At 50.2% G+C, this 12171-nt stretch overlaps 1 protein-coding gene across 1 annotated transcript in view; it reads left to right on the forward strand.

Annotated features, from left to right (window-relative positions):
• Positions 1–4042: 4042 nt before the first annotated feature.
• Positions 4043–12171, forward strand: part of Pard6g (par-6 family cell polarity regulator gamma) — a 68495-nt gene continuing 60366 nt past the window's right edge. The window contains exon 1 of the mRNA XM_059246071.1: positions 4043–4144. Coding sequence (XP_059102054.1) covers positions 4073–4144 — 72 coding nt within the window. The 5' untranslated portion in view covers positions 4043–4072. The remainder of the gene's footprint in view (positions 4145–12171) is intronic.

Raw genomic sequence — 12171 nt, forward strand, 5'->3', positions numbered from 1 at the left:
AGGGACAGTGACCGGATGATGAGGTACAACGGGAGGCTCAGCAGCACCCACTGGTCCAGGGCACTCCCGTTTGACATTCGCCCTGTAATAACACTGAAATAGGCTCCGGGCAAAACCGTGGGCAGGGCATGCTTGGCATCCACCCAGGTGCCATACCCCACCCCCAGGGTTCTGACTGATCTCAGGCCTTGTTCAAAGAGTACCCAGGGTGTCTAGCATCCTCTGCACTGTGACCTCCAGGGTTCCTCCTCCATACACTCCATACACACGCCTGATGATATGCAGCAGGAGTCTGAGTGGAGCACCCCGGGGCTTTTGCCTTAAGAAGAAATGGGACTTGACCCACTAAGTGGATGCTTTGCATTTATAATTTCATTTTATTTCAACACATTCTCTTAAGAACTTTTACGCCAAAGTACCCTTTAGAAAAGAAAGGCTCCATAATGAGATTTTCAGTGTTTCGTCTTTTGTATCCAGATGTGACTTGCTTGGTTTGCTTTTCTTTGAAGTGCCGAGGAGGCCAGTGCAGAGCAGAGCCTGATATTTATTTTTATTGGTTTCACAGCAGGCTAACTTTTCCCAGTTTTTATCACCAGACCCAGAGACCAGAAACAAGGGCAGCGCAGGTCTGCACACTTCAAAATGTGCAGAGCTCTGCAAACGAAAGCTCCTACAGGGATCCACGGTAAAGATGAAGAGTAAGCGGCCAGGAGACTGAGGTGGGAAACAACAGCCCATGACAGAGCTGGCGTTTTGGCTGGGTTCGATCCCTGTGTATAATCAGAGGGGCCCCTCTTAGCATTACTAGCCCCATACACTCAGTAGCACACCCTGCCTTCCTCACAGTGGATGCTTCTAGACATTGCCAAGTTTCCCATGGGGGAGGGGAGGGCTAGGTGGTTTGCTTAAGAACCACTGAACATTCCCAGGCATCACCACTCCTAAGATCTCTGGTGGGCGGCTCCATGGGTGTGCAGGGCCTACTTATCTCCTATCCAGGCCGCTCTGGCTGGTACCGACGTCTTCAGTGTAGACAGCAGCCCGAGTTCCTCTGCCTGGATAATCTAGTAATTCTCAAGGCTGCTTTCCCCTATTATCAGTGATCCTAAAAACAGCTCCTTTAGGGGTGTTTTGTTATTCTAAAATCTGAAAAAGCAATCAAGGTTGCCAGTCTCCTTTCTGATAAAATTGTCTCGGCTGCCACCTATCTAGAAATCTGAGATTTTGAAGCTCTGTGCTATTTCCCTTTCAAGGACTGACAACCTAAAACAGTGGTTCTCAACCTTCCTAATGCTGAGACCCTTTAACACAGTTCCTCATGTTGTGTGACCCCCAACCACAAAATTATTTTTGTTGCTACTTCATGGCTGTATTTTGCTACTGTTATGAATCATAATGTAAATATCTGTGCGTTCTGATGATCTTAGGTGACCCTGTGAAAGAATAGTTCAACCCCCTTAAGGGTTGTGACCCACAGGTTGAGAAACACTGACCTAGAGGCTATATTTTGGGATCTACATTCATTTACCAGGGGTGGGTAAGTCATTGGTTGTTTTGAGACAGTCTCACTATATTGCTCAGACTGGCTTTGAACTCTCAATTCTCCTAGCTTGACCCTGAGTAACTGGGACTATAAGGCACAAACCATCACACTGAGTTAGCGTTACCAATTGATGGATTCTTTGAGGAAGATTAGGCCTGTCTCTCTCTATTTTGTTTTGAAGGCCTGGGGATCCCTAGAGAGCTGCTGGTCTTCAGTCTATATTCGAAGCCCAAAGAAGTCGGCTCTAGTATTGGCTAAGTATGCTGCAGCAACAGGCTAGATAACGTGCCAGTGAGCATGAGGGCAAGCAGGCAAAGAGCACTTTTCTTTTTCCATTGTCCTTTATCTGAGCTCCCACTAGAAGCTGCTGTCCACATTTAGGGTGGGTCTTTCTGCTTCAGATAATCAAGAGTCAATAGTTTTTAAAAGCCTCAGAAACAAGTGGATTTAGGAATGAGTTCAGCATTTATAATATCCCTCACAGGAGCACCTAGAGGCTTACGTTTTAGCTGATTCCAGGTAGAGTCAAGTTGACAACCAAGACTAGCCTTCAGGGCAAGGCACTCAATCCTCAGCATGCTCCTGAGCCTCTCCCACCCACAGGACAGTCCCCTTGGAGGGACAGTAAGCAGCAGAACTGTGACTTTCCACAAGCCCAAAAGGACTGTCTTGTTAGCCATCTTCCCTTCCAATAAAGTCATCATGAAGTCCCGGGGCCCATACCCAGCTCTGCATAAAACTGGGTGTGGAAGTATCCACACCTGTAATCCCAGCACTATGGAGGTGGAGGCAGGTGGAGGGGAAGTTTAAGGTCACTTCAGTTACCTAGCAAATGTGAGGCTGGCTGAGGTTATGTGAAGGCCCCTGAGAGAGGGACAAAGAGGGAAAGAAGACTCTGAGAGGGGGATGGGTTGGGAAAGAGGAGGAAAGAGAGGAGCCAGCACTTCATCCCTGCTGCTTTCCAGTGGGCATCTCCTGGTGTCTTGCCGGCTTGCCTCACTTGTGCCCGTGTGGCGTTCTATATATCTGCCCCTCTGAACAATCTGGAGTTTGTCCTAAGGTAAGGATTCGAACTCTAAACCACTGTGACCATAGGCCTGTAACAACAAATACACAGCAAAATTAAATAAAAATTACATTTTGAGGGATAAAATTTGGCAATTTGTATTAAAAGCTTTAGAGATATGTGTATTTTATGGCCTAATAATTCCGTTTTAAGAGTCAACATTTCTTTTAAAAAGCCTCAGAAATAAGTGGAACCTGGAATTCAGCATTTATAATATTAGTAGTATAAAATGCAAACATAGCCAATAAAATAGAACCATTAGAAGTCATACCCTTATTCACATAAGCAGCTTTAAGAACATTTTCTAAAAACAACTGATGAAAATGTCCGTTGTAACCCAGGCAGTGACATAATCATGTTGCAAAACAGGATGAACTGTATGGTCACAATTCTATAAAGTATATTACAATGTACACAAAAAGTAAACAGAAATAAAATATACCCAAAGGTTAGTAGAGTTGACTGCTGAGTAGCACCGCTGTGGGTAATTTCACTTACTTGATTTTCCACTTCTTTGCGGTGACTTTATGATAAAGTTTTAATTCTTTAACTTGCAAATTACAAAAAAAAATGCGTAAGACATTTTAAAGTTGTTTTTAAAGCCTGTGTGTCTCGTCCTAACTTTTTTACAAACTCCTCAAGGGACGGGTTGCATCTTGGGCTTCTTCTCCCCTCTTCCTATGTGCTCTCTAGTAACAAGTGTTCTACGGTGTGACTGATAATCAGTTCCCTCTCTCTCCGAACCTATCCTATTTTCTACCAACTGCCGTAGAAAAACCCTCGCTGCGCCTCAAAAACAGTGTAAGTTCTTGTTGTCAATCCTACCCGTTAGATTTAACGTTAACTGCTTCATTACAGTTTGGGACTGGTCGCTTTTCATCCGGCCTGTGCTGGGCTGTGCGTTCAGAGTTCGCCACTCCAGGGCGGGACCACCCACAACCTGGCAACTAAGGCAGGCAGGTGGAGCCCAATCGGATCAGGCCTGGAGTGCTTCTCATTAGCGTGCTTATAAGGAATCCATCAAACACCCCTTTCCCGGCCGATCGCTGTGGGGAAGGCAAAACCATGAGCCCAGAGAATGGTCCAGAGAGCTTCCTTTGGAAGCGCACCATGTGGGGGCGTGGCGTGGGAGGGTCCTGATAGGCGGGGCGCTGGGGGCGGGGCGCTGGGGGCGGGGCGCCGGGGGCGGGGCGCTGGGGGCGGGGCGCTGGGGGCGGGGCGCTGGGGGCGGGGCCGGGGGCGGTGTCCCAGAGCTCCTCCCGCGCGCGGCCCCTGGAGTCCCCGAGGCGCGCGGCCAGCCCAGCTCCGGCCCGCCTCACACCGTGCAGCCCGGGCGCCCTAGCGAGCGCGGGCCCGGCGCCGGGCCCGGGCAGACGGCCGGGGGCGTCTCCGCCGAGACTCTTTCTGTGGCCCCTGAGAGGCGAGGGCGAAGGCGAAGGCGAAGGCTGAGTGGGGCCGAAATCATGAACCGGAGTTTTCACAAGTCTCAGACCCTACGCTTCTACGACTGCAGCGCCGTGGAAGTCAAGAGCAAGGTAAGTGCCCGAGGCCCACCGTGGCGGTCTGCACTCGTCCCCCTGGCAAATGAATGGGGCACCCCGCGGAGGGAAACTGGAGCGGTGTGGGAGGCGGCCGGCGTCGACAACTTTGGAGCTTGGGCGCTGCATGCCTCTGCGCAGGGTCCGTGGGATGTGCTCCGGGACCCCGGCGGTCCTCCCTGCTCCCTGTGCGAACACAAAGCCCGGCGGCCGAGGGCCATAGGACAGTCAGTGCAGGCTCGGAACCCGCTCCACGAGAGCTGCTCTTTTGTTCCACGAACTAGAGACAACCCGGGCGCGCCACACGTTGGAGAGGAGGGCTGTGTTTCCGGGGCGATCTAGGAGCTGAGGCTGCTGGGTTTCGGGTCGTGGAGGGGTCTTTGGGGGCCAGAACCAGGAGGGGGGGCCTGGCTGCACCGCCTGTTTGACTGTGAGGAGCAGACTGGCGGTCCACTCCCAGATCAGGGCCCTGGCCCAGCCCCCAGTTTGGCGCTGGGTACCAGACCCGGAGCCCTAGGCGTTCTCTACCCCCAGGCCCAGACCCCTTAATCATACACACCTGGCCCAGATCCAATCTTCCTCGACCCAGCCCTGAACACCCCTCCTATCCAGACATCTTTTCCAGACGCTCGCCCAGCTTAGATCCTTCAGGTCCCTAGGGTGCCGGGACCCAGAAATTCCCATCTGGGCCAGCCCCCAGACCAGACTGCAATCCGCTACTGGGCGCGACCCCAGCGCAGACTCAGACCCCCTGGGCGCGCCTAGGCCCCTCCCGCTGCTTGTGCCTAGGCAGAGCGTGCCCGAACTTGTGGGTCGCCTTGTGTCTGGATAATTGGCTGATAGGATCTGGCGCTTCTCCCCTCTGCGGAGGCGGCTCCTTCCCTGCAGACGCTTTAGTCTGGGAGGGTCTACAGTGTGGACCCTTCGGGATGCAGAAGGAGCTGCTGTTGCTCCGGGTCGGGTGGGAGAAGTCCCTGGAGGCTTTAACTGACTAGGAGATAAGTAGCCTAGTGTATGTGGTGTTCTGGGTGAAGAAGGCGGGGCTGCCAAAATGGTCCAGGTCACCAAGGGTGAGTTCTCACCAATGCTTCTTATGGGCCTAAGGCCTGTGATCCATTCGTCTGGTCTCCAGGGAGGTGGTGCATCGCTGGACTACTGACCAGCCCCAATGAGTCTTTTGGTGTTAGATTTTCAGGGTGTCTGTAGAGGACCAGGGAAGGAGCAGTCCCTCAGCAGCAACAGCGGGGCATCACTGCAGACTCCCTGTGATGAGTTGCAGGGGCTCCTCATTTGGGGACTCTTCCTTTAATGAGACCCTGCTTCCAAATGCTAGTTCCATGACCCTTGCCCCACACCCATCCCTTCTGTTGCCCAGGAGTGCTCCCAAACTCCCGAATTCACAGAGCTGTGAAGTAAGGGCCTTCAGTCCAGTTGGAGGTTGAAACGATTGCCCATTTCTCCAGCACTGAAATATGGCAGCCACTCCATTTCCTTAAATTTTTTTTTTTTTTTTTTTTGGAGATGATTGTACATTCACAAGTTGCTGCCAGAGAGAATACTGAAATCTGAGGTCACTTTGCCCAGCCTACTATGATATTGACCTCTTGTGTGAGTAGACGGGATCTTACTAGGGTTTTTGTGCGCTCGCTTGTGTGCACACACACAGGTGTGCACACTTGTGTGACCGCCAACACAGCGAAGGTTCAGAGCCATCCCTCACACAGGATCCTTCCTGACCACCGAGTGTGGACTGATTAGTGCTAAACACTCAATTCTGGTGCTCAGCAGCTCTGCGTGGCACAGCACATTATCAAACTCAAAATGAGGCTGTGGGACAGATCTGGAGGAAATGCCCTCACCAGGCTTTATCCTGCAGTTCTGGGCTGTGGTCCATGCAGGGCTGTTAGGGGAGGAGAGGCCACCTGCCTTTATTTCCTGGAGTGTTAGCCCAACTGCCTCATCCAGCTCTGCTTAGTAGAGAAATGCTACCCCCTGGCTTTGAGCTCAGATGCTGCTTGAGTGGAGTAAATGGCGAAGCTGAAGTTGGTTTGAACTTGAGGGACATTGGAGGGCTCACATTGGAGGCAGCACTGGGATGGCTGTGGCACACCCCCCCACCCCACAACTTGGCATACTCATTGTTTGTCCAGAATGTCCCATGCGGCTCTTCCCTCCATGCCTTCCCACACTCCTCCCACTTTGTAGTTGATAGGTGTGACTGTGGTGTCCATCTCTGCAGGGAAGGGCTTTTGTCACACTGCTGGAGGCAGGACTTCATATCAGCGAGGACTTCATGCAACCTGACTGTAGAACTACCCTACCGTGGTTTTGCTTGGCGAAATGGCAGCCTGGGAGCTAAGTGCACCCAAGTTTTGCCACCTCTCTACCTTCGGGGGTTTGCAGCAAGTCATTTAGTTTCCCTATCTCAGTCATCTCATCTGTAGCATGGGTGTTCTCTCTGAGCCGCTCGCCTCCCGAGATGGAATGTAGCAGCGAGGGTGAGGGCATGTTGGAAACCGCAGCACACCCACAGTCATGAGGATCCAGCACCACAGATCAAGGTCCTGTAGCACTGTAAGATGCCTGGCCTGAAAATCGCCACACATCCTCCCCAAACTGTGATCCTCCGTCATCTGCCACAGCTGGCCAATTCCTGGGCATGCCAGGTGTGTATGCAGAGTGCACAGATTCTTGGCCTGGTGGCTGCCCCCATTTGATGTCCCCCTACCCTTCCCTGAAATCTTTAATCTAGCTCATCATCTCTGCCTCTCCAGAGCATGCGCACTTCTCACTTCCTGCTTCTGCCTGCCCTTCTCTCTCCTTTGGCTTTTACCTCTCCCCTCATAAGACCTGCAGCCAGAAGGGAGAGACTGAAGATGCATAGGAAAGCTTGTTTCAGACTGAAGGAAGAAGGGCAGACGCCTAGCTGCTTTGAAGGATAGCAAGAAGGCCACTGCTGTGGGATTGGGGACTAGGGGGGCAGTGTCAGAGGGTACAGTTTTCATCCATCATGTCCTAAGTCAAGCCTTTTGCCTCCTCAGTATCATCAGCCATACTACCATCTGCTTGAAAAACCTGAAAGGAATAACAGGCCCTCCCACCTCAGGAGCGTCTCAACTCCATAATTAAATGAGTTATGCTTCTAGGTTCTTTTCTACACTGTGTGGTGTCAGTTCACACCTGGCTTGGCCTGGGCCCCTAAACAAGAGTCTGTGGTTTTCCCCCTTGAGAGGCTTCTCCTAGACTGTCCCCCTTCTGCAAAGCCATTCTGAAGGGCACCACACCAAACCAGGCTCGCCCTGACCCCTTCTCTCCTCGTTTTAAGGCATCCTTCTGATGGCCGTTCTGTATTCAGTTTTCCATTTTGTTGTGCCCCCCTAAAGACAGTTGAAGCTGGGTGAGGGGTAAATACCTCGGGGGATTCTGTCCGCAGGCGACCTTCTCTTAAATGTTGCCTCATGGCCTTCTGATGGCACATGCATGTATGCACACATCACATTATGGTTTCTAAAATTAGGATCACAAAGACATATTATATAGTCTACTTATAGTCTGGCAATATATTATAAATGTTTCTTCATGTCATTAATATTTTTAGAAGACTTTTTAAAAAATGACTACATAGTATTATTATATCTCATGTCTAAACCATAATTAATTTAACCAATATCTTGTTTGAGTGTCTGCCTCTCTTTCTCATACTAAACTGTGCTGTGAAACATATTGAAGTATTTATATGAAGCTTATATAAAATATACAACATAAGGCAAGTGAAAGTTATTGGATGCATTAAATCAGTACAGAACTCTGTGTATTCAAAGTTACTTGAGAGAAAGATGAGCACATTTTTGCCGCTTTGAATACATAGTTAGTCAATGTTTAGGCAGATGAGATATCCCAGTAGTGAAGGCACTTGCCAAGCAAGCCTGACCTCTCCAGTTCGATCCCCAGAATTCACATAAAGGAGGAAGCAGAGAAATAACTCCACAGAGTTGTCCTCTTGACCTACACACACACACACACACACACACACACACACACACACACACACCATGGCGTGCACACCACATGCATTCTCACACATATCATGCACATGCAATAACTTTTTCAAATTAAATGTTCTGAGAAATCTCTTCAGCTATCTTCTATATGCTGTTTGACATTGATTCACTGTCCTCCCCCAGTCCTTTTCTCCCTCTTTCAAGCTCTAGACACTTTCTCATTCCTTCCTGATTATGTAAGTGAGGTGGTATCTTATTGTTTTATATATTCCTTGAGATGTCAGTGAACTGGAAACTCACATGTGCTAGCTTGCTCTTTGTCCATCTTGTTTTAGCGGCCTGGTTTTATCCAGTATCCTCTTCCCGTTTTCTTTGTGTTGACTTTTGGGAACTGCTTGTCTATAGAGGGTCCCACCAAAGCAGGTGAGTCTGATCTTCCAGGTTCTCAATGGAGTTGGTGTCCTTTCCCTAGTATAGCCTAGCTCAGACATTAACCTGGGCCCCTGGGAGGGCATGTGTGTGAGTAGGACCTTGATGGCCTGGATGATCATGTGCTGGCTGGCAAAGTTCTGCTGTGGACAGCTGGGCACACCGTGTTTTCTGTTAGCATGTCTCCTCTGATCCCCAAGATCTTATCTCTAGCTGAGCCCGTTGGCTGCCATGGCCCTGCAGGGACCCACCCTTCCATCTGGCATGAGACAGCAGGTGGGATGGAACCTGGGCCAGGCCTCCCTGTTGGATGGCTGAGGCCTTGCCTCCTGTGGGCCAGTTGAGAACTGCCTGGACACGGTTTGACTCACCTGTGTGTCAGCTACACCCTTTTGAGATTCTGGTTTGTTGTATTTGCACGTATGTGTTTCAACAGGTTCTGGGACTTGGTTTGAGAAGCTGCGTTCAGAAGAGGCTCTTGACGGGGACCCAAGTGGGATGTTAGTCTGGGGACCACGGATGGTGTCACTGCCCCCAGAAGGTTTCCCACCTTTTCTGGGTGTGTGGCCGGGGGCTACTATATCTTGCTAAGGAGTCAAGTCATTGCCTGGGACCTGGGGTGTTCCAGATACTGGGCTGGGGTTCTTCCAAGTTTAGAGAAGGGAAGGGTGTCAGAAATTGGGAGATGGAAACTTCCAGGGTCTCAGAAGCTCTACCATCTGTGCCGTGTGTCTAGATTGGCAGAGGAGAGATACGCCCTGGCTTTAAAGGGTCTCCAACATTAAGGGAACATGAAATGACAGCAGCAGGACACACAGACAGCTTTGTCCAACTGATCGTTTACATGACAACGCCACATGCTTACTGGCTCCCCACTTCCTTTTGGCCGTAAATCTGGGACCCAAAGGTGGCAGTGTTATACTCCTTTGTAGCCCCTCAACTTCTTCCCAGCACATTTCTTTTTTCTTTTCTTTTCTTTTTTTTTTTTTTTTTTTTTTTTGGTTTTTCAAGACAGGGTTTCTCTGTGTAGTTTTTTGCCTTTCCTGGAACTCACTTGGTAGCCCAGGCTGGCCTCGAACTCACAGAGATCCACCTGGCTCTGCCTCCCGAGTGCTGGGATTAAAGGCGTGCGCCACCACCGCCCGGCCCCCAGCACATTTCTAAGCCCCGCTCTAAGGCTGTACTGACACACTGGGGATGTAAAACATGGCACATATGAGGTACTGCCCTCTGTGCAAAGGGTCCCATTCTAAAGCATTTAACACTTATTTAACATATCCAACACATGTGTGAAATATGTGCCAGACGTGGTTCCAAATACGTTGACATTACAAGAAGACCTTCATTAGTCCCCATCATGACCCATAAAATGGGCTCTCCTATCACCTCCACTATGCACAAGGGGACCTTGAACTCCTGACAACTCCTTTGTCGTGCCCAGGCTCTAACAGAGGTTCAGAAACCCAGTCGATGCCATAACAGCTTATGGCCACTAGTGGGGACGGCTCAGAGCTCTTCTTAGGGATTGTCAAGTCATGAAATCCAGACCAGGATGCAGACACCACAGCCCAGTTCCCCCATTTTGTACAAGAGACCCTAGCTCTCTGGATGCTGGCATAGTGTTCTAGTTTCCCACATGGGGCGAGATGTCCCTGGTTCTCCAGGTCTAGAGCTCATGGAAACAGCTGGGAGTGTGAGTCCTTTGGTCTTTTAAGATGTTTGCTTTTCCTTGCACTGTGGAAGAAGGTTCTTGATACATGTCCTCAAGGGAAAGCTCTCTCCAGTGGCTAGCTATAGAATCCCGACCCTGCAGACACCCGGGGAGGTTTTTGCTCTCCTATTGGGCAACTACTGTGTGTCAGGGATGGAGACCATGTTGGGGTACAAAGACAAGACAGCAGACACCGTGTCCGCTGTTATCAGCTGAGGGCAGGTTTGGATGAGGTGGCATGGGGCGGGCGGGGTGGGGGCGCGGCGTCCTTCATCCCATTATTTGAAGTGTCACCTGTCCCCAACCTCACATTAATGTGAAGCCAGAGGTCAGCAGCCCAGCTGTCTTGTCACCGTGCCTGGCCTCCGGGAATGCCCTCATCTGTTCTTGCATCTGTGGGGGTTCTCTGCACCCGCTCTTGAGTCCAGAGCTCTTGGGCTGTTGGGCGCTAGTCTTCATGTTTGGAGTTCTTTACTCCTCCCAGGACATGCACATGTCAAGTTGAGCGTTTTAGAAGACCAGCCCCGAAAGTCACTGGCAGGTCATCTCTTAATTGTGATTCAGCGTTAGCCTGCGAAGTTGTGCGTATAGTACACATCCAAGAAATGCTTACCGATTGAGATGAGAAACAGATGGATTTTCCTTACAGCTCTGACTTCAGAAATGGCTTGTGGGACTACTTTAGAAAATCTCCTTTCTGAAGGTGGCGAGCAGCCCTCCTGTGCCTGGGGAGATAGTTGATGCTAGTGCAGTGGACAGAAGGAGAACAGACTCTAAACAGAGCAGAGAAGCTCGGGAACTTAAACATCCCTTTTGCTCTTCCTGCTGTTGATACCTTCAGGCTTCCATTTATGTGAAACTGTGTCTCCGAGGTTCAGCCTGACCCACTTGTCCATAGCAGACCCACCCAGTGCACCGGACCCACCCCTTGGGGATGAGGGGAGCCTTGCTTCTTCCTGCGGTGGGTGTGCTGGCAGTCACTTGAGGCTGCTTCCTCCTGACTGTGCTACCAATAGGGTGGATAAACTGTTGTACTGGGCTGCGGGGAAGCTTGCTTTCTATACCTATAATGTTTAAAAGCACCCACTGTGCAGCATCTCATCTGAGGGCAGGGCCTCCTGTATGGACCACCTATATCCAGTTTGTGGCTTGTCTGCTACCGTGACCTGTCCAGTGACCTTCCAACAAACCCAGACTGTGCCAGGTGGTGTGGCATGAGTTAGGGCTAGCCCACCCCCCAAGATGTATAAAATGCTGATGTTGTGTGTGTGTTACTGATTCTACTACTTTTCAGGTTTTTGTCTGACAGGCCACAGTTCTGAAGTTCTGAGGAACTTAACTACATCTCATTAGGTATTTATAAATCAAGAAAAGTCTGTGTTTTTTGCTGAGTTTTGGGTACCCACTGCTGATATGTGAGCCAAGAGGCTCTTGTTACGCTTCAAGTCGCTTCTGCACTTGGATTTCCATTAGTTTCCAGCAGTAGGTCATTCAGAGACCCCTGTGGTGTTGTGGCTGAGTGTGACATGAGGTGAATGAATGAGGATTAGCCTGGGCCACATACAGCAGATCATAGGCCATCCTCTATGGTGTTTATTCTTCACGTATGGGGAAGATTGGACCATCTTCCTTTGAAAATGGAAGTAGTATATGTGGAATGAAGGCTGCATAGCAGACTCACGCTTGGTAGTCCATGGATCCTGGAGAGCCAAGATCTTGCACTCTACCTTAAGTACAGGGTGAGCCTGGGTCTCCCTGGACGTGAGTCATACACACTTGCAGGTGTTGAGGCTTCGTGTCTTGTGAGTACGTCGGAGCACCATGAGATTTCTCTGCTCCTCTTCAGAGTCCTGGCTGTTGAGTAAATACATGTTTGTTTTGTT

The sequence above is a fragment of the Peromyscus eremicus genome, chromosome 19 (assembly GCF_949786415.1).
Source record: "Peromyscus eremicus chromosome 19, PerEre_H2_v1, whole genome shotgun sequence".
Taxonomy (NCBI): Eukaryota; Metazoa; Chordata; class Mammalia; order Rodentia; family Cricetidae; genus Peromyscus; species Peromyscus eremicus.